Below are 23798 nucleotides of genomic sequence, written 5' to 3' on the forward strand. Positions count from 1 at the left end.
TGGAATAGAGTTCCATGTAATCCTGTGCGCTTCCCATAGTCTGATCTGGTGGCATGTCTGGTGGGGTATGCATGGGTGTCTGAGCTGTGTGCTATTCATTTAAACAGACAGCTCGGTGCTTTCAACATGTCAATACCTCTCACAAATACAAGAGGTGATGAAGTCAATCTCTCCTCTAATTTGAGCCAGGAGAGATTGACATGCATTTTATTAATGTTTGCTCTCTTTGTAGATCGAAGGGCCAGCTGTGCTGCCCTGTTCTGAGCCAATTGCAATTTTCCTAAGTCCCTCTTTGTGGCACCTGACCACATGACTGAACAGTAGTCCAGGTGTGACAAAACTAGAGCCTGTAGGACCTGCCTTGTTGATAGTGATGTTAAGAAGGCAGAGCAGCGCTTTAATATGGACAGACTTCTCCCCATCTTAGCTATTGTTGTATCAATATGTTATGACCATGACAGTTTACAATCCAGGGTTACTCCAAGCAGTTTAGTCACCTCAACTTGCTCAATTTCCACATTATTTATTACAATATTTAGTTGAGGTATGGGTTTAGTGAATGATTTGTCCTATATACAATGCATTTCGTTTTTTGAAATATTTATGACTAACTTATTCCTTGCCACCCATTCTGAAACTAACTGCACCTCTTTGTTAAGTGTTGCAGTCATTGCAGTCGCTGTAGTAGCTGACGTGTATAGTGTTGAGTCATCCGCATACATAAACACACTGGCTTTACTCAAAGACAGTGGCATGTCGTTTGTAAAGATTGAAAAAAGTAAGGGGCCTAGACAGTTGCCCTGGGGAATTCCTGATTCTACCTGGATTTTGTTGGAGAGGCTTCCATTAAAGAACACCCTCTGTGTTCTGTTAGACAGGTAACTCTTTATCTACAATATAGCAGGGGGTGTAAAGCCATAACACATATGTTTTTCCAGCAGAAGACTATGATCGATAATGTCAAAAGCCGTGCTGAAGTCTAACAAAACAGCCCCCACAATCTTTTTATCATCAATTTCTCTCAGCCAATCACCAGTCATTTGTGTAAGTGTTGTGCTTGTTGAATGTCCTTCCCTCTAAGTGTGCTGAAAGTCTGTGGTCAATTTGTTTACTGTAAAATAGAATTGTATCTGGTCAACCACAATTATTTCCAAAACTTTACTAAGGGTTGGCAACAGGCTGATTGGTCGGCTATTTGAGCTAGTAAAGGGGGCTTTACTATTCTTAAGTAGTGGAATTACTTTTGGTTCCCTCCAGGCCTGAGGGCACACACTTTCTAGTAGGCTTAAATTGAAGATATGGCAAATAGGAGTGGCAATATTGTCCGCTATTATCCTCAGTAATTTTCCATCCAAGTTGTCATTGTTGATAGACAACAATTATTTGTTCACCTCTTCCACACTCAATTTACAGAATTCAAAATTACAATTCTTGCCTTTCATAATTTGGTCAGATATACTTGGATGTGTAGTGTCGGTGTTTGTTGCTGACATGTCATGCCTAAGTTTGCTACTCTTGCCAATGAAAAAATAATGAAAGTAGTTGGCAATATCAGTCGGTTTTGTAATGAATGAGCCATCTGATTCAATGAATGACGGAGCTGAGTTTGCCTTTTTTTGCAAAATGTCATTGAAGGTGCTCCAAAGCTTTTTACTATCATTCTTTATTCCTTCTCCATGGCCGACGTGAGTAAGACATGTAAGCATGCTAACCCTCGCAAGGCTGCCGGCCTAGAAGTAATCCCTAGCCACATCCTCAGAGCATGCGCAGACCAGCTGGCTGGTGTGTTTACGGACATATTCAATCTCTCCCTATCCCAGTCTGCTGTCCCCACATGCTTCAAGATGGCCATTATCCCTGTGCCCAAGAAAGCAAAGGTAACTGAACTAAATGACTATCTCACTTCTGTCATCATGAAGTGCTTTGAGAGACTAGTCAAGGATCATATCACCTCTATCTTACCTAATTCATCATTAGAAAACCCTTTTGCAAATATGTTAGCACAGCTGAAAACTGTTGTGCTTATTAAAGAAGCAATAAAACTGGCCTTCTTGAGACTAGTTGAGTATCTGGAGCATCAGCAATTGTGGGTTCGATTACAGGCTCAAATTGGCCAGAAACAAATAACTTTCTTCTGAAACTTGTCAGTCTATTCTTGTTCTGAGAAATGAAGGCTATTACAGGCGAGAAATTTCCAAGAAACGGAAGGTCTCGTACAACACTGTGTACTACTCCCTTCACAGAACAGCGCAAACTGGCTCTAACCAGAATAGAAAGAGGAGTGGGAGGCCCCGGTGCACAACTGAGCAAGAGGACAAATACATTAGAGTGTCTAGTTTGAGAAACAGACGCCTCACAGGTCCTCAACTGGCAGCTTCATTAAATAGTACCCGTAAAACACCAGTCTCAACGTCAACAATGAAGAGGCGACTCCGGGATGCTGACCTTCTAGGCAGAGTTGCAAAGAAAAAGCAATTTCTCAGAATGGCAAATAAAAAGAAAAGATTAAGATGGGCAGTCTGAGATATGGCTTTTTCTTTGCAACTCTGCCTAGAAGGTCAGCATCCCGGAGTCGCCTCTTCACTGTTGATGTTTTGCGGGTACTATTTAATGAAGCTGCCAGTTGAGGACCTGTGAGGCGCCTGTTTCTCAAACTAGACACTCTAATGTATTTGTCCTCTTGCTCAGTTGTGCACCGGGGCCTCCCATATAGATTGCAAAATAGTTGGGAAGAGATTTTTGACGTACCGATTCCATGGCATAGTGTTTATGAACTGATACGCAAAACGATGCCGGATTCAAAACTTAGAATTTTTCAATTTAAATTATTATATAAAATTCTTGCTACCAATAGAATGTTATTTGTATGGGGGATACAATCTTCCCAGATCTGCAGATTTGGCTGTGAAGAGACAGAATCATTAGATCATTTGTTTTGGTACTGTCCATTTGTAGCTTGTTTCTGGACACAGGTCCAGGAATGGCTGAAGGATTGCAATATTTGCATGGAGCTCACCCTGCAGATAGCACTACTGGGTGATCTGAAAAGTTATAGTCAATCGATCAATAATATAATAATACTTTTAGCAAAGATGTTTATTTTCAATTCACAAACTGTAGAAACTATGAGAATAGAAAGGTTCAGAACTTTTGTAAAACATCACAGTACAGTTGAAAAAGATATGGCAAATAGAAATCCAATATGGATGGTGTTAAGAGATAGATGGGGAGGTGTTGAATGGAGCTGAAGGATGGGACTAATAACAACAACTAATAACAACAAGATAACTAGTGTAAGACATGCTGTGTCCATAAACAGTATATAGGTTATACATTGTGAGCTTTTGTGAAACAGCACAGTTAGAAATATATGGCATATAGAAACATACCAAATAGACATCATGAAAATGATCGGAGGGAGTTCAGGAGTAAAAACAAACAAAATATAATTATTGACTGTGTCCATAAAATGTATATAGTATGTATAAGCATGAAGTAGAGGCCTAAGCATTGTTGTTCACTAGTTTACTCCAATTAGGGAAGGGATGGTGGGGTTGGAAAGTAATAAAGGGAAATATATATATTTTTAAAGGATATGTATGTCTGTATGTATATATATATATATATATATATATATATATATATATATATATATATATATATATATATATATATATATATATATATATATATATATATATATATATATATATACATACATATACAGTAGGGGAAAAAAGTATTTAGTCAGCCACCAATTGTGCAAGTTCTCCCACTTCAAAAGATGAGAGAGGCCTGTAATTTTCATCATAGGTACACGTCAACTATGACAAACAAATTGAGATTTTTTTTTACAGAAAATCACATTGTAGGATTTTTATGAATTTATTTGCAAATTATGGTGGAAAATAAGTATTTGGTCACCTACAAACAAGCAAGATTTCTGGCTCTCACAGACCTGTAACTTCTTCTTTAAGAGGCTCCTCTGTCCTCCACTCATTACCTGTATTAATGGCACCTGTTTCAGTATAAAAGACACCTGTCCACAACCTCAAACAGTCACACTCCAAACTCCACTATGGCCAAGACCAAAGAGCTGTCAAAGGACACCAGAAACAAAATTGTAGACCTGCACCAGGCTGGGAAGACTGAATCTGCAATAGGTAAGCAGCTTGGTTTGAAGAAATCAACTGTGGGAGCAATTATTAGGAAATGGAAGACATACAAGACCACTGATAATCTCCCTCGATCTGGGGCTCCACGCAAGATCTCACCCCGTGAGGTCAAAATGATCACAAGAACGGTGAGCAAAAATCCCAGAACCACACGGGGGGACCTAGTGAATGACCTGCAGAGAGCTGGGACCAAAGTAACAAAGCCTACCATCAGTAACACACTACGCCGCCAGGGACTCAAATCCTGCAGTGCCAGACGTGTCCCCCTGCTTAAGCCAGTACATGTCCAGGCCCGTCTGAAGTTTGCTAGAGTGCATTTGGATGATCCAGAAGAGGATTGGGAGAATGTCATATGGTCAGATGAAACCAAAATATAACTTTTTAAAAACTCAACACGTCGTCTTTGGAGGACAAAGAATGCTGAGTTGCATCCAAAGAACACCATACCTACTGTGAAGCATGGGGGTGGAAACATCATGCTTTGGGGCTGTTTTTCTGCAAAGGGACCAGGACGACTGATCCGTGTAAAGGAAAGAATGAATGGGGCCATGTATCATGAGATTTTGAGTGAAAACCTCCTTCCATCAGCTAGGGCATTGAAGATGAAACGTGACTGGGTCTTTCAGCATGACAATGATCCCAAACACACCGTCCGGGCAACGAAGGAGTGGCTTCGTAAGAAGCATTTCAAGGTCCTGGAGTGGCCTAGCCAGTCTCCAGATCTCAACCCCATAGAAAATCTTTGGAGGGAGTTGAAAGTCCGTGTTGCCCTGCGACAGCCCCAAAACATCACTGCTCTAGAGGAGATCTGCATGGAGGAATGGGCCAAAATACCAGCAACAGTGTGTGAAAACCTTGTGAAGACTTACAGAAAACGTTTGACCTGTGTCATTGCCAACAAAGGGTATATAACAAAGTATTGAGAAACTTTTGTTATTGACCAAATACTTATTTTCCACCATAATTTGCAAATAAATTCATTAAAAATCCTACAATGTGATTTTCTGGATTTTTTTTCCTCATTTTGTCTGTCATAGTTGACGTGTACCTATGATGAAAATTACAGGCCTCTCTCATCATTTTAAGTGGGAGAATTTGCACAATTGGTGGCTGACTAAATACTTTTTTTCCCCACTGTATACAATGAGGGAAAGAAGTATTTGATCCCCTGCTGATTTTGTATGTTTGCCCACTGACAAAGAAATGATCAGTCTATAATTTTAATGGTAGGTTTATTTGAACAGTGAGAGACAGTATAACAACAACAATTCAGAAAAACGCATGTCAAAAATGTTATAAATTGATTTGCAATTTAATGAGGGAAATAAGTATTTGACCCCCTCTCAATCAGAAAGATTTCTGGCTCCCAGGTGTCTTTTATACAGGTAACGAGCTGAGATTAGGAGCACACTCTTAAAGGGAGTGCTCCTAATCTCAGTTTGTTACTTGTATAAAAGACACCTGTCCACAGAAGCAATCAATCAATCAGATTCCAAACTCTCCACCATGGCCAAGTCCAAAGAGCTCTCCAATGATGTCAGGGACAAGATTGTAGACCTACACATGGCTGGAATGGGCTACAAGACCATCGCCAAGCAGCTTGGTTAGAAGGTGACAACAGTTGGTGCGATTATTCGCAAATGGAAGAAACACAAAATAACTGTCAATCTCCCTCGGCCTGGGGCTCCATGCAAGATCTCACCTAGTGGAGTTGCAATGATCATGAGAACGGTGAGGAATCAGCCCAGAACTACATGGGAGGATCTTGTCAATGATCTCAAGGCAGCTGGGACCATAGTCACCAAGAAAACAATTGGTAACACACTACGCCGTGAAGGACTGAAATCCTGCAGCGCCCGCAAGGTCCCCCTGCTCAAGAAAGTACATATACAGGGCCGTCTGAAGTTTGCCAATGAACATCTGAATGATTCAGAGGAGAACTGGGTGAAAGTGTTGTGGTCAGATGAGACCAAAATGGAGCTCTTTGGCATCAACTCAACTCGTCGTGTTTGGAGGAGGAGGAATGCTGCCTATGACCCCAAGAACACCATCCCCACCGTCAAACATGGAGGTGGAAACATTATGCTTTGGGGCTGTTTTTCTGCTAAGGGGACAGGACAACTTCACCGCATCAAAGGGACGATGGACGGGGCCATGTACCGTCAAATCTTGGGTGAGAACCTCCTTCCCTCAGCCAGGGCATTGAAAATGGGTCGTGGATGGGTATTCCAGCATGACAATGACCCAAAACACACGGCCAAGGCAACAAAGGAGTGGCTCAAGAAGAAGCACATTAAGGTCCTGGAGTGGCCTAGCCAGTCTCCAGACCTTAATCCCATAGAAAATCTGTGGAGGGAGCTGAAGGTTCGAGTTGCCAAACGTCAGCCTCGAAACCTTAATGACTTGGATTAGATCTGCAAAGAGGACTGGAACAAAATCCCTCCTGAGATGTGTGCAAACCTGGTGGCCAACTACAAGAAACGTCTGACCTCTGTGATTGCCAACAAGGGTTTTGCCACCAAGTACTAAGTCATGTTTTGCAGAGGGGTCAAATACTTATTTCCCTCATTAAAATGCAAATCAATTTATAACATTTTTGACATGCGTTTTTCTGGATTTTTTTGTTTGTTATTCTGTCTCTCACTGTTCAAATAAACCTACCATTAAAATTATAGACTGATCATGTCTTTGTCAGTGGGCAAACGTACAAAATCAGCAGGGGATCAAATACTTTTTTCCCTCACCGTATATATATATATATATATATATGCGAGAAAAAAAGAAAAAAAACATATGGAGGATTGGAAGTGATGCAGACAATTACATTGATGGAAGTTACAATCTGCAATATTAAAGCTGATCTACCCACAAAAAAATAAAATTAAAATTAAATAAAAGAATAGACTGACAAGTTTCAGAAGAAAGTTATTTGTTTCTGGCCATTTTGAGCCTGTAATCGAACCCACAATTGCTGATGCTCTAGATACTCAACTGGTCTCAAGAAGGCCAGTTTTATTGCTTCTTTAATCAGCACAACAGTTTTCAGCTGTGCTAACATATTTGTGAAAGGGTTTTCTAATGATCAATTAGCCTTTTAAATGATGAACTTGGATTAGCAAACACAACGTGCCATTGGAACACAGGACTGATGGTTGCTGATAATGGGCCTCTGTACGCCTATGTAGATATTCCATAAAAAATCTGCTGTTTCCAGCTACAATAGCCATTTACAATATTAACAATGTCTACACTGTATTTCTGATCAATTTGATGTTATTTTAATGGACAAAAAAAAGTGATATCCTTTCGAAAACAAGGACATTTCTAAGTGACCCCAAACTTTTGAACGGTAGTGTATGTTTTATGGCTTTTCTGTTTACCTCTGCCATATCGTGCATTCAGAGCTATCCATCTAATAGAACTCAGACAGTTTTCTTTAATAAAAGCTTCTCTAATGTCAAACATGTAGGGAGTGGTGTACCGCAGGGCAGCTCTCTAGGCCCGTTACTCTTTTCTATTTTTACCATTAAGATGAAACAAAGCCTGTGTGTCCATATACGCTGATAATTCAACTATATACGTGTCAGCAACCAAAACTAATGAAGTCACTGAAACCCTTAACAAGGAGTTGCAGTCAGTTTGGAATCGGTGGCCAGTAATAAACTGGTCCTGAACACCTCTAAAACTAAGAGCATTGTATTTGGTACAAATCATTCCCTAAACTCTAGACCTCAGCTGAATATTGTAATGAATGGTGTGGCTGTTGAACAAGTTGAGGAGACTAGATTACTTGGTGTTACTTTTGATTGTAAACTGTCATGGTCAAAACATATAGATTCAATGGTTGTAAAGATGGGGAGAGGTCTGTCCATAATAAAGAGATGCTTTTTCGACACCACACTTCAAAAAAAGTAATGCAGGCTCTAGGTTTGTCTTATCTTGATTATTGTCCAGTCATGTGGTCAAGTGCTGCAAAGAAAGGCCTAGTTAAGCTGCAGCTGGCCCAGAACAAAGCGGCACATTTTGCTCTTCATTGTAATCAGAGGGCTAATATAAATACTATGCATGCCAGTCTCTCTTGGCTAAGAGTTGAGGAGAGACTGACACTTCTTCCTTTTATAAGAAACATTAATGTGTTGGAAATTCCAAATTGTTTGCATAGTCAACATACACACAGCTCTGACACACACACTTACCCGACCAGACATGCCACCTGGGGTCTTTTCACAGTCCCCAAATCCAGAACAAATTCAAAAAAGCGTACATCTCAAATTGCTCAAATGAACAGCAAACCTGGCTTAAAAAAAACAGATATACCAACACCTCATTGCACAATGGCTCTCACCTATTTGACCTAGATATTTTGTGTGTATGTATTGATATGTAGGCTATGTGTGCAGTTTTAAAATGTATGTAGTTCTGTCCTTGAGCTGTTCTTGTCTATTGATGTTCTGTAATATGTCATGTTTCATGTTTTGTGTGGACCCCAGGAAGAGTAGCTGCTGCTTTTGCAACAGCTAATTGGGATCCTAATAAAATACCAAATGTAAGGTGAATACAATGTCAAGTTTGAACATAGGAGTGTGAGGTGAGACTCAATGACAGCCAACTAATGGTAACTCCCTTCTGAAAGGATTAGCCAATGGCACTCACCTCAGACATATTTGGCAGCCAAAGAAGAGTAACCATCAAATGAGCACTCACCTCTGAGATGTTGGAGACAGGCTCCACCTGCACCTCGGTGGAGCTCACAATCTCAGTGGAAGTGGTGTCCAGGATCTCCACGGCAACAGAGATGAGGAGGCGGGCCCTGAAGGACACACCTTCCCCCAGCCCCTCATTCAGGTCCTGGTGCTCATCCATCAGAGTGTAGTGGCGGGTTGAGCCATACATGTTTACCCAGGCTGGGCCCATGGTGGGGAGGAACCCTGGGGGAGGAGAGGACAGGGTGAAGGAGGAAAGGAAGGGGGATGGAGGATGACAGGTGAATTGAACGAAAGACAGGGTCCTGAGAAAGGCTGTGTGTCGTGGTGCAGGAGTGTTGCGCTGCTGTAACGGAGGAATGTTGCATGATAACTATTTAACTTTTTCTGACATTTGCTGTGGACTACGTACATGATCACTTAATTTTTTGCATGAAGACATTATGATTTGCAGTGGAATTGAAAGACTTACCTTCCTGAAAAGTATTTATTCCTCACATACTGTATGTTTTAAACTATTTGAGTATTCTATTAACTTTGTATTTTTGCATGCTTCATTGTTGTGATACTCCCACGCAGATGACGACCTCTGAACTTACCACATGGGCTTCCCACTGGATTATTGACTATGATAAACAAGCCCCTGCGCAAATCGGAACTGTGGGCGCTGCCCGCATGGACCAATGGGGTTGGGGCGGGGGTTGTCCACCTTTGTTTCCCAGAGGATATAAGCGGAAGTGAAGTGCAATGGAGAAAGGCGAACTAGACTGGCGGTCGAAATTCTCAGAGAATGGCGGAAGCGGATACCGAGTTTGAACCTGATGGCGCCAGCAAAGATGACAATGAGAATTAAGGTGATGAGAATACTGGATGGACTACAGTCACTAAAGGACGGGTAAAGAGAGCTAAAATTACAGTTAACACGCTGTCCAGTATGCCTACTGCTTATGGCGCAACTACTTCACAATTTGTTGTAGGAGTGCGGTTTGAGGATAAGAAGATGTACATGGGAGATACGTTTGATGTTGCCAAGATAGTGAAGAAAGTGTTGGGTATAGTGGAATCTGTGAGGGTGACCATCATTATTTTTGGGTGTGTTGGCAGAACAAAAGGAGCGCGCTGCGCCTCACCAGAATAAAAAATCAAGGACTGCTTTCGATTTTCGGAGCAGGGCACCAATGAAGGGCATGATTTCTGAAGTATCTGTGGAAGTTGGAGCTGAGAAGATCAATATGAAAATTCCTGGAGTAGTTGGGGCTCGAAGAAGATAGCGAGTATGTCTGTGTTACTGTTTTTTGATGAGTCTCTCCCCACTCATGTCAAGATGGTATATGTGAGTCACCCTGTGAGGGCATTTGTCCCCAGGTTACTGTAGTGTTCCAACTGCAAAGCATTTGGGCATGTGTCAAGTGTTTACAAAGAGTATGACTTGAGTGAAATGTTTGCTGCGGAATATGACGTGGAATGTTGCAATTGTGGTGGGAAGCATGCACATGAGTTCCCTGAATGTCCTGTAAGGGTGAAGGAGGCAGAGATTGCTAGGATAAGAGTTGTTCAGCATGTCTCCTATGCCGAGGCAGCAAGAAAAGTTAAAGAATGTTCTGTTGCCATGGAGAGACCGTAGTCCAGTGCTGTGGGTGCCATTCGCAAGGTGCAGGATCCAGATACCCATGTTGTGAAGAAAGTAGATTTTTTTGGGCATTTATTGCTATGGTGATTAACTGCACTGCATGAGTGGATAACAACTCAAGAAAGAACGATATCATAGTATCTGCAGCTGAATGAAGGATGTAACAGGTAAGGAGTAGCTGCATGGTGTACTGACTGGAGCAGCAGTTCCGTCCTCTCAGGTCACAGGATCTGAGTAGGGCCTTGAGTGTATTTTGAAGGACTGAGGGGTTTTGGTTTTCGGATGTTTGAGAGGATTAAAAGTTTTTCTGTGTTGGATTTCCCCCTTTTTTTATTTTTTGCATCCAGTGGTTTATTTCCTGCATTCACCGTTTCCGGTGTGGTCTGCCCTAAAACACCACAGAAGAAGGAGAAAGGAACGCTAACTTGTCTATACTCCTGGTGCGACAACTGCTAGACCGAGCCAGCCTTTGGAGAGGCTGAAGCGCAGCAGCATTGTGTACCTTAAGGTGATTCACACCACACACTGGGCCAGTAGCATGTGACCAGGGAAAATTGTAAGTCAACTGGTCTGATTTGTTTGTGTGGTGGAGGTAAACATGAGGCCGGCTGGGGGCCAGGTGGACTACTGTGCTCAGTGGCAAGTTGGCGATACACAAAGGTACGTGGAGTGTTTTACTTAGCATTGTTTGAACAGTTATCCTTTTTGACATTTGTGATTATTTTTAATCCAGTCCAGTTGTAGTTTTAAAACACGGCTGAGCTATACGATAGAGAGAACGTTTTCTACACACATTGAGTGTGTTGGGAGTGCTGTGAGGAACGAGGCACTGGCCCTATTCTCTTGTGTTAAGATCGCTCATCCGGCTTCACCGTGTGGGAAATCAAGGAGCTGCCGTGAGATAATCTTTACTGCTGCACGTGAATCAGCATTTGGACTGGACTGAGGACGACGCTGGCGCCATCTGGTGGAGTAAGAATGTATTTTGAAAGTAACTTTCTTGTGGGCTTGTTTTTCTCAAGAGGATTTGAGCACTTTTTGGCTGAAGACTTTTCTGTAGACAATATTTTTAAGCACTCATTCAAAAATAATAATCTAATAAATTATAATTGTTTACTCCTTTTCTGCCTCCTTCTGGGTAATTGTTACACTGCTCCCCTCCCAAACCAAGAACCTGTTATTTTATAGTTATTCCATTGCGTTCCAAGGACTCATATCAAACCTGGGTGGCATAGTACGGCTACATTATACCCTCGGCTGCCTGACGGGAGCAGCAAACTATCGATGATTTTCTATATTCAGTTGGTTTAAAGTCCTCTAATGACTTGGTAAAAATGACTTAGTACCAAAATGACTAATGTGCTACAATAACATTGGCTTGACCTGATTACCTATCAATATGAGGCTAATGTTGATCTATGGATCGGGTAGATATATCACCTCACCTTTGTCACCATCGTTGGCGATCTTTCGCAGGTCAATGAAGTGCGTTCCTATGGCGACATCGTTGACTTTGTCGGAATCTCGTATCTGGACCTTGATGCGTTTGCAGAGCGGAGGAAACATCTCAGTGAAGACAACCTGCTCTTTCCAGATGGGCTCATAACTGCTCTTCTGGACTGACGTCTTCCCCTGGGGGAAACAACAACATACGTTTGGATTGACACACATTTCTTACACTAAGACACTTCATATTATGTAAATACTGTATTTATAATGTGATTGTGATCCATTATGTAATGCTATTTGTCTCTTTTGTTTATCCAACAAATAAATAAAACAGACAGTTTCAATAAAACCGCTACAGCTTCATGGTGTTGAGAAGTCCTGATCTCCTGAGTAGTGGACCTACTTTCTGTCCAGCGAAGAGCACTTGTACATATGGGTCCACCAGGTCTCTGTTCTCTCCAATGAAGGCCTTCTTCACGTTGGCCATGATGCTGGTGTTCATCTTGGGAAGGCCCTCGGCTCGGTAGATCTTCACGTAGAACCGCGCCCACTGCCTCTCCAAAGGAACTCCCTCTGGAAGCAGGAGGTTCCTGAACAGAAAAAAAAAAAAGGTTGAAAAATGGTTGCAAGTCTGATTTTGTTTCATCAAAACCCTTTGACAACATTCTCTGACCGCTAGAACATTGTATAACCCGTCAACATTCTCTTACCCCTCTATGTCGTCTTCATCCGTCTCGTTGGCTTTGTGGGGAGTCTTGATGTTGTCCCCCTTCCCCACCACGGCGATGTCACACTTGATGTAACCTTTGCACCCCGCCGTGATGTCATCAGGGTCAGACAGCATGGCCCACTTGTGGTAGAACTGGTGCTCTGTGATACAGGTGCCAATCAATCATCCATTAATTTAACCAATGAATCATCATGTATCCTTATAAGAGGTTCTGAAACATTGTGGGTCTAGACCCATGTGCCAGTCTCAGCACCCTTACCAGGCTGGGAGTAGACTGTGCCAACATCTAGCTTGAAGGTGCCAACCAAGGTGCCACTCCGCAGCAGGTTCTTGGAGTGGATCACCTAGCGAGGAGAACATATAGAATATACTGCAAACATATGGGCTACATTAGACCTGCCATAGAGACTGTTGGTCTTGGTGTTGTTTTGGAAGCAGTGGAGTAGGGTTGGTTTCATGCTCAAAGGCTGTTAATGTAAAGAGAAAGATTGAGTAGGTGTGTGTGTGTGTGTGTGTGTGTGTGTGTGGGTAGAAGAGATACATGTATGCTACTTACTGAGAGCTTGAGGATCTTGTCAAACATGACATCTGGTGGGACGTGGAAGTCAAAGACAAAATACTGTGGGGAGAAGATAAGACCGTATGAGATGTGACAGATACATTAGCCTTACTTTCTGTCAAATGACCCATGTTGTACCTTGGTATGATCATTCCATTGTGTTCAGGAGATTCAAAGGTTCCATTTAATCAATCAACCCCATAATGATTAATGGATCATGGACACAACACACATGTTTCTACAGAATACAACCAATGATGATCAAATGAACATACTTTCAGCATTGGTTGAATCAATTCTGTGTCGCGTCCAGGTTAATCTTATATAATACAAGGGTAATTATTACTGATTAACACGCTTGTCAGCCAAGCAGGATCAGGACACCAGCTGAATAATGCTTTCATGTTTTGCTCAGCCTCCCTCTCGTGAAATAAGAGCGTAATGTGTAGAGCTCAATAGCGAGAGGATTCCTGCTGAGCCCACAGTAGAGGCTTTGATCGGAACAGAGCCAGGCTGGTGTTGAAGCCCCTGGACTGTGACTGGCTGCTCTTCTTTCTGTTTCAACTCAATTATACACATACTGTAGAAGAGAGAGGGGAGGGGAGGGAAGGGAGGGAGGGATAGTGGGAGAGAGAGAGTGAGAATGAGAAAGAGAAAAAGAGGAGAGAGAGAGAGAATGAGAGAGAGAGAGAGAATGAGAAAGAGAGAGAGAGATAGAGAGAGAGACAAACTTACCTCATTGTAGTAGGGGCAGTTGGTGGATTCCTTCATGGAGGTGTACTTCTTGTCATCCCCAATCTCCACACAGACCACAGGGTCCATGTTTAGGCCTACCAGCTGCCTGGCCTCGACCACTGTGATGCTAATCTAATGGGTTGCAAAATAACATAACATTTTCTTAAGAAAACAGGTTTTTCAGAAATCCCGTTTGGAGGATTCTAGGAATCAGAAGGGAATAAGCAGGTAGGTAATCTTCCAGCCGGGATTCATTTTACTGTTGCTGGCAGGGGAGAGTTACTGCAGCCTGAAGTTAGGCTACATTAATGAGCTGCTAGCTTTTGTTCTACCCACCCAGCCTTCACACTATCCCCTATCCCTTCATCCCTACTGGCGCTTTCTTTCTTTCCTCTCTACTACCCCTCATCCCTCCATCCTTCCTTCTGCCATTGGAGTTGGTAAATGGGGATCCTAATAAAATCCACACAAAAAATCCCTCTCTCCACGAACTCCAGCAGCTATTGTGTAATGGAGCTAAGGATGCATAGATACAGTGGAGACAAACACACACAGCTGGCAGGGATAGGGTTAAGACTTGTCTCCCTTTAGGGGCTATCTGTTAAACAAAATGGACAGGCATGGTTACATCTGACCACAGTGCATACAATATACATTTCCAGCAGTGACTGTAGTAGTGGTAATTCCTTTCCTCCTCTCACCTGGTAATCCACAGGCCTCCCAGAACTAGGTTCCATCTTGATATCAGGCTTTGACCTGAGAGCGTCAAGAATACACAAATCAGAGCTTTTCCTTGTAAAATGTAGGCTGCAGTTGACTATTTACTCAATTTGGTATAGTACTGTAGTGTGGGTTATAAACATGAATAAGCGTGTTATAAAGGGTCAATGGATCATTGCACTAACAGATGTACAGCAAGTATACAGTACACTGACCTCTTGTTGGAGACATTGGTGGTGACGGCGGTGACAGACGCCAGGGAGATGCAGTCTGGGTCGAGACCCCCGACTCCTCTCAGACGCATGGCCTTCCTGTCCAGATACTCCATGTCCAGGGTGGCTGGCTCATCTGCGGGGTGCCATCACAATAACCCATGTCAGTTTATGCCAGGGGTGGGCAACCCTCCTCCTGGAGAGCCACTGGGATATATCTGCTCTAACACACCTGATTCAGCTTATCAAGGTCTGGATGAGTAGCTGGTTAGTAAAAGCCTACCCTTCTTATAAAGGTCTGGATAAGCAGCTGATTAGTAAAAGCCTACCCTTCTTATAAAGGTCTGGATAAGAAGCTGATTAGTAAAAGCCTACCCTTTTTCAAGGTCTGGATGAGCAGCTGGTTAGTAAAAGCCTACCTTTCTTGTGGTCGTCTTTGGAGCTCTTGGTCTTGCCGAGCTTCATGGCTGAGAATACCCCCTTCCCTGCTCTGATGGAGGAAGAGAAGAGGAGGGAGAAAGTAGAATAAATATAAAGAAACTACTGAAATTCTACACAGTGAAATCGGGTAAAATATCTGGGAAGACCTCCCACATTTGGACTAATGGCAAAGACAATTTCCCAAATGTCATGAACTGTTCTCATTATGTTGTCATTCTGAGGACTTTACTAACTCTCTTAGTTAACCTTTATATTCTTCTAAGGAGGACCTCATTCAACAAAAAAACATGTGAGTACATGATGAAAACCTACAGTAACTAACTAAACCCTACACCAACATAACACATTGCACCATCAGGATGGAAACATTTTGCAGAGATGAACATTACATTGAGGAGACAGTCTCTAAACCCCCCGACCCCTATCACAATAGAACCTAGGGGTGTACAATAACACCACACAGTTATTACAGAGGATCACATATCACCACCACAACAAAGGCTGTGATGTCACTGCCGGACCGGCAAACAAGGGGCCTTAATAATTAAAAATGATGTGCGTGACCGTCCAATTAGCTGCGGATATGGATACATGTCAGATAGAAGATGAAAGGGAGGTTTTCTATTTGTCTTCTCAAGCGTTCTAAAGTGAAGTAGTCGATTAGAGTTACATTTCTGCTTTCCATCTTTCCTTTCATTAATTCACTGATATGTATCGAACCCTCTTTTGATAAGAACCAGAAAATTAAGAAGATAAAATGGAGTGTTCTTTCAAGAATAGATATCATATTACACCGTATTCAATATGACAGGTTTGGGAAATGGAAAATCCTTCAGAAAGAAGCAACATTATTTAGACTACAAAAGACTTAGCAATGGTTCACTCAAGGCTGGTGTATCTAAAAAGCTTCAGGGTCTAGCTACAGCTCTCCTAGTCATTTCAAATCAAGGTCAAACACATTCAAGGCAGAACAGACGTAAATAAATAAAAACATAATAAAAAAAGATTAACCTCTACGGGATCGGTGTCCCGTATATGGGACGGTTGAGCTAACGTGTGCTAATGTGATTAGCATGACTGTTGTAGGTAACAGCAAACTTTCCAGGACATAGACATGTCTTATATGGGCAGAAAGATTAAATGATTGTTAATCTAACTGTACTGTCCAATTTACAGTAGCTATTGCTTGAGGAGAGTGCACAACAACAAAAAACGTATCACGGCAACTGGTTTGATACATTCACCTCTGAAGGTAAATAATGTACTTACATTCGGTAATCTTGCTCTGATTTGTCATCCTGAGGGTCCCAAAGATAAAATGTATCATAATTTTGTTTGATAAAATCCATTTTTATATTCAAATGTAGGAACTGGGTTCTACAGTTTGAACCCTTGCTGTCTCTGGCGCCACACCCACCCCGCTAGTTAGTGTATAAGCTAATGATCCATCATGTATGACATTCCTGGGAGTGTGTAAACTTACATTTTGTATTACCATATCATTTTTGTATGTTCTCTATAGTCATGTACTTGAAAATGTATCAATTGACCAATTCGGCACATTTGGGCAGACTTGATACAAAAATAGTCCAGTATTGCAGTGCTTCACTGGATCAATCTGAAACTGCACACACACTGCTGCCATCTAGTGGCCAAAATATAAATTGTGCCTAAACTACAATATTATATTGTGGCCTTTCTCTTGCATTTAAAATATTATGTAAAAAAAAAAAAAAAAAAAAAAAGATACGCATGTTTTTTGGTTTGTATTATCTTTTACCAGATCTAATGTGTTATATTCTCCTACATTAATTTCACATTTCCACAAACTTCTAAGTGATTCCTTTCAAATGCTATCAAGAATATGCATATCCTAGCTTCAGGTCCTGAGCTACAGGCAGTTAGAATTGGGTATGTCATTTGAGGCGAAAATTGAAAAAAAGGGTCCGATCCTTAAGAGGTGAATGGAAAGCCTTGGAAGTGTTGCTTTTGTATGTTCAACTTACAAGCCATACATCTATTCACATAGCAACTGTACTATTATCATGCCGTCTATTATTGACCATCTAAAAATGCAAATATTTAGATTGTAATATTTGTAAAACAAAACCAAGAATGGAATCATCAGGTGTTGACCACAGCCTCAGTCAGATGAACAGACATTTAAGCAGCTCATACTAATGATCAAGCAAAAGCAAGTGGTTCATACATACCATACAGAAGATACCCCAGGTCCAAACCCAGCTCAGGATGACAACACTAGCACCCTCTCTCCCTGTCGCTCAACAGAATATGCTTCACCTATCACTCATTCACTCTATTCCATATTAGCAGTTCCTTCCATAGACAAGGAGCCAAGCTCACAGGCAGGTAGGTAAAGAGGTACACAGGGAGGCAGAGGAGGCAGAGGAGGGAGAGGAAGAGGAATGTGAGAGGATGAATCTGAGGCTGGAGGAGATACAGTAGTGCAGAAGCTACTGTGGGGTTGGGGAGGAGGGAGCAGACAGGGGGAGCGCTGACGACCAAATGATACGAGAGTGTAGCCAAGCATGGAAAAGGATCCATTGGAGCACTAATACAGTACACACTGGAGTGCAGACACACACGCACACACACATACGCACGCACACAGACACTGTGGTGGTTGAAGAAGTATTTGGGATCTCACTTTGTCATTTTTTTTTAGACCGCTACTGTTGAATGAACTGATTTATTTTATGAGGTGATGGAATTCCAATTTATTCCACCTCAATGAACAAAGGTAACTTTGTCACTGTAATAAGATAGGTAATGATGTCTTGTAAAGTATAAATCCAGGCTCTGTCGTAGCCGGCCGCGACCGGGAGACCCATGGGGCGGCGCTCAATTGGCCCAGCGTTGTCCAGGGTAGGGGAGGGAATGGCTGGCAGGGATGTAGCTCAGTTGGTAGAGCATGGCGTTGGCAACGCCAGGGTTGTGGGTTTGATTCCCACGGGGGGGCCAGTATAAAAAAATAAAAATAAAATTGTATGCACTCACTAACTGTAAGTCGCTATGGATAAGAGCGGCTGCTAAATGATTAAAATGTAAATGTAAAATGTATAAACAAGTGCTAAAGGGAGTGCTATGAAGTCTTTATGCGCAGTGAAAAAGTCAAGTGAAGTTCTTATGAACTTGTCAAAGCTCTGTGTAACAAAGTACCTGTTTGTTTGTCCTTCTTTTCCCTTTGAACTGAAATGGGAAGACAAACCAAACAATCAACAACTATAAATTAATATGTAATCAAAACAATGCAAATCAAACCAATCAAATCACACAAACTGTATGCTTGAATCAGGTTGTAGAGTAGCCTCATTCAAGCCATCAACTATTAAGGTATGTGATGCATGGTACCCTAGCCCACTAGTGCTTCAGCACCACATAGTCCAGGAATAATACATCCATAGCAGACTCAGCAAACAAATAATCACCACAGCAGTACAAACAGAGAGCATCATAGTCCAATGCTGCATTGGGCTACAGCCCTTTGCAGCTAGCTGGCAGCATGTGTTCTTAAACTCATCAAACCAATATCAATAACTGATCAATCTTGATGTAGCCAACCCTCTGCTACCGACCATGTCGGTTAATATTGATCAGTATTATGGTGTGATTTGTCACAAGGTCTAATAAAAAGCAATATTTTGTGTTCAGTATTGGTAAATAATTAATAGGAGTGCTCTTGTAGTTGTATCATGACTCATGAGGTACATAATAAGAGAATGAACATCCTAACTTGTACTCTGATAATATCTCAGTAGTGTTACTGTTAGGGTCTGACTCTTGTGGTTGTAGGATCAATAAAACATAATGAGTGTTGTAGCAATACTGACTGGATGGAAATATGGTTTCAGCAATGAGTAAAGGATTTCTCACTGGAACGTACAGTATAATGTAGTGCTCTACAGTAGTCCCGTGTGCAGTATGTGGTAATTAATGTTTGATGTGTGTGTGTATGTGTGTGTGTGTGTGTATCTGTGTGTGTGTGTGTGTGTATGTGTGTGTGTGTGTGTGTTTGTTCATGTACCTGATGGGATTCAGCTCCTCACTGCAGGAGACACAAATAACATATTTAACATACTGCACAGGCTCTGATGTGCTTCACACATACAGTACCAGTCAAATGTTTTGACACACCTACTCATTCAAGGGTTTTTCTTAATTTTTTACTATTTTCTACATTGTAGAATAATAGTGAAGACATCAAATAACACATATGGAATCATGTGGTAACCAAAAAAGTGTTAAACAAATCAAAATATATTTGAGATTTGAGATTCTTCAAATAGCCACCCTTTGCCTTGATGACAGCTTTTCACACTCTTGGAATTCTCTCAACCAGCTTCACCTGGAAGGCTTTTCCAACAGTCTTGAAGGAGTTCCCACATATGCTGAGCACTTGTTGGCTGCTTTTCCTTCACTCTGCGGTTCGACTCATCCCAAACCATCTGAATTGGGTTGAGGTCGGGGGATTGTGGAGGCCAGGTCATCTGATGCAGCACTCCATCACTCTCCTTCTTGGTCAAATAGCCCTTACACAGCCTGGAGGTGTGTTGGGTCATTGTCCTGTTGAAAAACAAATGATAGTCCCACTAAGCCCAAACCAGATGGGATGGCGTATCGCTGCAGAATGCTGTGGTAGCCATGCTGGTTAAGTGTGCCTTGAATTCTAAATAAATCACAGACAGTGTCACCAGCAAAGCACCCCAAAACCATAACACCTCCTCCTCCGTGCTTTAAGGTGGGAACAACACATGCGGAGATCATCCGTTCACCCACACCGCGTCTCACAAAGACATGGCGGTTGGAACCAAAAATCTCCAATTTGGACTCCAGACCAAAGGACAAATTTCCACCGGTCTAATGTCCATTGATCATGTTTCTTGGCCCAAGCAGGTCTCTTTTCCTTATTAGTGTATTTTAGTAGTGGTTTCTTTGCAGCAATTCGACCATGAAGGCCTGATTCACACAGTCCCCTCTGAACAGTTGATGTTGAGATGTGTATGTGACTTGACCTCTGTGAAGCATTTATTTGGGCTGCAATTTCTGAGGCTGGTAACTCTAATGAACTTATCCTCTGCAGCAGAGGTAAGTCTGGGTCTTCAATTCCTGTGGTGGTCCTCATGAGAGCCAGTTTCATCATAGTGCTTGATGGTTTTTGCAACTGCACTTGAAGAAACTTTCAAAGTTCTTGACATTTTCCGTATTGACTGACCTTCATGTCTTAAAGTAATGATGGACTGTCGTTTCTCTTTGCTTATTTGAGCTGTTCTTGCCATAACATGGACTTGGTCTTTTACCAAATAGGGCTATCTTCTGTATACCCCTCCTACCTTGTCACAACATAACTAATTGGCTCAAACGCATTAAGAAGGAAAGAAATACAATTAACAGGCACACCTGTTAATTGAAATGCATTTCAGGTGACTACCTCATGAAGCTGGTTGAGAGAATGCCAAGTGTGCAAAGCTGTCATCAAGGCAAAGGGTGGCTATTTGAAGAATCTCAAATCTAAAATATATTTTGATTTGTTTAACACTTCTTTGGTTACTACATGATTCCATATGTGTTGTTTCATAGTTTTGATGTCTTCACTATTATTCTACAATGTAAAAATAAAGAAAAACCCTTGAATGAGTAGGTGTGTCCAAACTTTTGACTGGTAGTGTACATGTGTGTTCATAAATAAGACATACAAGTATGAATAAATCAAGTCACTACAAGTGTAAACAATGAGATAGATGAGTGAATACATCAGCAAACCAGGAATATTCCCAACAGTCTTTATGTTGTACCTGGCTTGGAATTGGGTTCAAACCCTCTGGATCAGCATGAAAATAAATTAATAATGTCTCTTAGATTCTCAATACAAGAGCGAAGGAGAGTGACAGAGAGAGAGAGAGAGTGACAGAGAGAGAGAGAGAGAGAGAGAGAGAGAGGGAGAGGGAGAGGGAGTGAGTGAGTGAGTGAGTGAGTGAGTGAGTGAGTGAGTGAGTGAGTGAGTGAGTGAGTGAGTGAGTGAGTGAGTGAGTGAGTGAGTGAGTGAGTGAGTGAGTGAGTGAGTGAGTGAGTGAGTGAGTGAGTGAAAGGAGAGAGAGGCAGAAAATAATGGTCAGTGTAGGAGAAAATCAAACTGGGGAAATTGAATATAAATAAAGAAACGAAAAGAAAAGGAAAAAAAAAAGAATTGAGCTGCAGGTGATCAATAATGTACCGCCCCAAAGCTCTGTTCTGCTCTGCGGGCTCTGCTGAATGGAGCTGAATAGTCTCTCTCCCATACACACACGCAAACACACACACACACACACACACACAGTGTTCTCTCAGGAGTGTCCCGTGATCAGATGGTCAGACAGTGATCAGGTAAACCTGAGAACCAGAGCAGTGGTTCAGTGTTCCGGAACGGTTTGTTCCGTTCTAAAAACGTATCGACCACTCCGCTGCTTTCTCAGGAAGGTTCCTTTATTATTTATCCCTGGAAAAGTTATTCTAAATCTCTATTTTAAATACAATTATGATGCAAGACTTTCCTTCTCCTCTGTGTATTTGTAATACAGGCAGTATTCTGGGCTGCTGTGGTATTTATTTAGTTTCACACAGTAAGAGGCTTTAACACCAGAGAACAATCCTCTTAGTCTCTGTGTCCTATATACCATTATTTATTTTTTAACCCTTATTTTACCAGGTAAGTTGACTGAGAACTTATTTACAGCAACGACCTGGGGAATAGTTACAGGGGAGAGGAAGGGGGATGAATGAGCCAATTTGAAGCTGGGGATGATTGTGGTCCTCTGTAGCTCAGCTGGTAGAGCACGGCGCTTGTAACGCCAAGGTAGTGGGTTCGATCCCCGGGACCACCCATACACAAAAATGTATGCACGCATGACTGTAAGTCGCTTTGGATAAAAGCGTCTGCTAAATGGCATATTATTATTATTATTATTATTATTAGCTGGCCATGATAGTATGAGGGCCAGATGCAATAGCAGAGAGAACAGTCTATGACTTTAGTGACTTGACTCTTTGATAATATTTTGGGCCTTCCTCTGACACCACCTAGCATATAGGTTCTGGACGGCAGGAAGCTTGGCCCCAGTGATGTACTGGGCTGTACGCACTACCCTCTGTAGGTCGGATGCCGAGCAATTGCCATACCAGGCGGTGATGCAACCGGTCAGGATGCTCTCGATGGTGCAGCTGTATAACTTTTTGAGGATCTGGGGACCCATGCCAAATCTTTTCAGTCTCCTGAGGGGGAAATGGTTTTCTCACGCCCTCTTCACAAATGTCTTGGTGTGTTTGTTGGTGATGTGGACACCAAGGAACATTAAACTCTCGAACCGCTCCACTACAGCCCCGTCGATGTGAATGGGGGCATGTTCGGCCCTCCTTTTCCAGTAGTCCACGATCATCTCCTTTGTCTTGATCACGTTGAGGGAGAGGTAGTTGTCCTGGCACCACACTGCCAGGTCTCTGACCTCCTCCCTATAGGCGGTCTCATCGTTGTCGGTGATCAGGCCTACCACTGTTGTGTTGTCAGCAAATGTAATGGTGTTGGAGTCGTGCTTGGCCATGCAGTCATGGGGGAACATGGAGTACAGGAGGGGATTAAACATGCACCCCTGAGGGGCCTCCGTGTTGTGGATCAGCGTGGTAGATGTGTTGTTGCCTACCCTTACCACCTGGAGGCGGCCCATCAGGAAGTCCAGGAGCCAGTTGCAGAGGGAGGTGTTTAGTCCCAGGGTCCTTAGCTTAGTGATGAGCTTTGTGGGCACTATGGTGTTGAACGCTGAGCTGTAGTCAATGAACAGCATTCTCACATAGGTGTTCCTTTTGTCCAAGTGGGAAAGGGCAGTGTGGAGTGCGATTGAGATTGCGTCATCTGTGGATCTGTTGGGGCAGTATGTGAATTGGAGTGGGTCTAGGTTTTCCGGGATGATGGTGTTGATGTGAGCAATGACCAGCCTTTCAAAGCACTTCATGGCTACCGACGTGAGTGCTACAGGGCGGTAGTCATTTAGACAGGTTATCTTTGCTTTCTTGGGCACAGGGACCATGGTGGTCTGCTTGAAACATGTTGGTATTACAGACTCGGTCAGGGAGAGGATGAAAATGTCAGTGAACACACTTGCCAGATGGTCCGCGCATGCTCAGAGTACACGTCCTGGTAATCCTTCAGGCCTTGTGAATGTTGACCTGTTTAAAGGTCTTGCTCACATCGGCTACGGAGAGCGTGATCACACAATCATCCGGAACAGCTGATGCTCTCATTCATGCTTCAGTGTTGCATGCCTCGCAGTGAGCATAAAAGGCATTTAGCCCGACTGGTAGGCTCGCGTCACTGGGTAGCTCGCGGCTGGGTTTCCCTTTGTAGTCCGTAATAGTTTGCAAGCCCTGCCACATCCGACGAGCGTCAGAGCCGGTGT

General features: G+C 42.4%; 1 protein-coding gene across 1 annotated transcript in view; it reads right to left on the reverse strand.

Moving 5' to 3' along the window:
• LOC311106769 (otoferlin-like) overlaps positions 1-23798 on the reverse strand; it is a gene marked incomplete at both ends in the record, with an annotated part of 102582 nt that overhangs the window by 14620 nt on the left and 64164 nt on the right. Inside the window, 10 exons of the mRNA XM_084149160.1 lie at positions 8829-9103; positions 11954-12140; positions 12361-12547; positions 12668-12827; positions 12947-13031; positions 13244-13306; positions 13982-14113; positions 14683-14737; positions 14917-15049; positions 15333-15403. Of these exons, the coding sequence (XP_084005286.1) occupies positions 8829-9103; positions 11954-12140; positions 12361-12547; positions 12668-12827; positions 12947-13031; positions 13244-13306; positions 13982-14113; positions 14683-14737; positions 14917-15049; positions 15333-15403 (1348 nt within the window). The remainder of the gene's footprint in view (positions 1-8828; positions 9104-11953; positions 12141-12360; positions 12548-12667; positions 12828-12946; positions 13032-13243; positions 13307-13981; positions 14114-14682; positions 14738-14916; positions 15050-15332; positions 15404-23798) is intronic.

Source organism: Coregonus lavaretus (genome assembly GCF_964263955.1).
Source record: "Coregonus lavaretus genome assembly, chromosome: 31".
In the NCBI taxonomy this organism is placed as follows: Eukaryota; Metazoa; Chordata; class Actinopteri; order Salmoniformes; family Salmonidae; genus Coregonus; species Coregonus lavaretus.